The sequence below is a fragment of the Monoraphidium neglectum genome (genome assembly GCF_000611645.1).
Source record: "Monoraphidium neglectum strain SAG 48.87 unplaced genomic scaffold scaffold06627, whole genome shotgun sequence".
Taxonomy (NCBI): domain Eukaryota; kingdom Viridiplantae; phylum Chlorophyta; class Chlorophyceae; order Sphaeropleales; family Selenastraceae; genus Monoraphidium; species Monoraphidium neglectum.
This window is the reverse complement of record NW_014007019.1, coordinates 1-2,085: the sequence shown is the minus strand read 5'-3', so window position 1 is coordinate 2,085 and position 2,085 is coordinate 1. Positions and strand designations below refer to the sequence as shown.

General features: G+C 74.3%; 1 protein-coding gene across 1 annotated transcript; it reads left to right on the top strand.

Moving 5' to 3' along the window:
- Nucleotides 1-60: 60 nt before the first annotated feature.
- MNEG_16648 (CUG-BP- and ETR-3-like factor 3-B) lies at nucleotides 61-2,065 on the top strand (the record flags this gene model as incomplete). Its single annotated transcript, XM_014034882.1, has 4 exons — nucleotides 61-223; nucleotides 471-778; nucleotides 1,087-1,799; nucleotides 2,062-2,065. 4 exons carry the CDS (start codon nucleotides 61-63, stop codon nucleotides 2,063-2,065), a joined length of 1,188 nt encoding a protein of 395 aa, XP_013890336.1.
- Between the last annotated feature and the right edge of the window lie 20 nt (nucleotides 2,066-2,085).

Here is a 2,085-nt window from a genome sequence, read left to right as displayed (position 1 = left end):
CCCCTCCCCTCCCCCTCCTCCCAGGGCGCCCCCACCACCAAGGGTTGCGGCCTCGCCACGATGGGGTCTGTCGAGGAGGCCACCGCGGCGATCGCGGCGCTGCACGAGCAGCACACGTGGCAGGGCATGGCGCAGCCGATGGTCGTGCGCTGGATGGACTCTGCCCTGCAGCGGCGGCGGCGCGAAGACCACCTCAGCGGGCGGCAGGCGCCTGCTGTGACAGGTGACCTTTTTTGCTGTGCGGGGCGGGCGCGGGAACGGCAGGGAGGAGCGGGCGGAGGAGGGCGCGGCGCGCCGGCCGCGCTGAGGTCGTGCAGGCTATCGATGCAGCCGCTGCCTCCGCCAAACACGCAGCCGGACGTGGGCCGCCCGGCCCCGCCCCGCCCCTGCCTGGGCCACTCTGCTAACGCCCGAAGACTGACGCCGACGCCCCGCCCCGCGCTGCCGCCTGCGCCCCCCCTCCCGCGCAGTGCCCATCTCCGGGGCGTTCCTGACCTCCTTCTCGGCCCCCTCCAACCTCGTCGGCGCCCGTGGCGCCCTGCCCGACGCGCGCGGCCCCGCCGCCGGCGCGCCTGTCGGCCTGCTCGCCCCCCACGCGCACGCACACGCGCACGCGCATGCAGCGGCCCCACACCCGCATCCGCACGCGCTGCCGCTGCCGCACTTGTCGGACGCGTCGCTCTACGCGCCAATGCCGACCGAGGTGCCGCCGCCGGGCTGCGCGCCGGACGCTTATAAGCTCTTCATCGGCAATGTGCCCAGCTGCTACACCGAAAGGGTGCGTCCCCCGCGGCCCCCAACCCCATCCACCATGCACTCCTCCCCAACACGCACACACACACATTCACACACACACACACCTGTGCACGCTCACGCTCCTGCACACACACGCACACGCGCCCCCACCCGCCAGCGGGCACGCCTTGCTGCTGCGGGACGCGGCGCGCCCGCGGGGGCCGCGCCTGTCTGTGCCGGTGGGGCGTCACTTCCCCGCGATGTGTTTGTTGACAAGCCCTCATGATTGCGAATCCACGCGCTCAACCCCCCTTATCACACACACACTTACACATGCTTACACACACACAGGACCTCCGCCCGCTGTTCGAGTCCATCGGCCCCGTGGTCGAGCTCGTGGTGCTCTACGACAAGCAGACCGGAAGCTCAAAGGGCAGCGCCTTCTGCTGGTACACCACCCGCGCCGACGCCGACCGCGCGGCCCAACACTTCAACGAGCGCCACCTGCTGCCAGACCCGACGGGCCACCAGCAGCGCCCGCTGGTCGTGCGCCCGGCGACGGTCCGGCGCTCGGTGCCGCGCGCGCTGCTCGGCGCGGGGATGGCCGGCGCCGTCGCCGCGGGCGGCGGCGGCGCGCTCGGCGGCGCGGGGCTGCACCCGCAGTACGGGCTGCAGCAGCCGCAGCAGCAGCAGCAGCGCGGCGCCGCGGCGGCCGCCGCGCCGCCCGGCGGGATTGGGCGGCTGATGCACCCGATCATGCTCGGGCCCGGCGGCAGCGCGGACAGTGGTGTCTTCAACAGCGGGTCGTTCCTGGTGGACAGCTCCGCGGCGTTTGCCTCCGCTGGCCACGATGGTGATCTGTCAGCCCTGGCCTCTGGCGGCTATGCGCTCGGCCCCGGCAGCGGTGCCGACAGCGGCGGCTACGCGCCGCTGAGCAGCGGCGCCGCGCCCGGCGGCGGCGGCGGCGCCGGCGCGGCGGGCCCGGGGTCGGCCGGCAACAGCACTGGCGCGGCGGGCGCCGGCGCGTGGGACGCGGGCGGCGTCGGGGCGCTGGGGCAACTCCAGTACGTCCCAATGGGATCTCAAGACGGCCTGCCGCCCCTCGGCCGCGCCCCGGGCGACGGCGTCGGGGTCGGCGTCGGGGGCGCCGGGGACCTGCTGACTGTGCAGGTCCCCGTGCTCGCGAGCCAGCTGCAGGCTGTCACGCCGCACGTCTTCGGCATCCAGTCCGCGAGCGGCGCCGAGGTGACGAGCCAGGCGGTCGCGCCGGGCGTGTTCTGCCTGCGGCTGAGCGGGTCGAAGTTTGCCGTGGACACGGCCTCCCAGCTGATCTCCTCCGTCATACAGAGC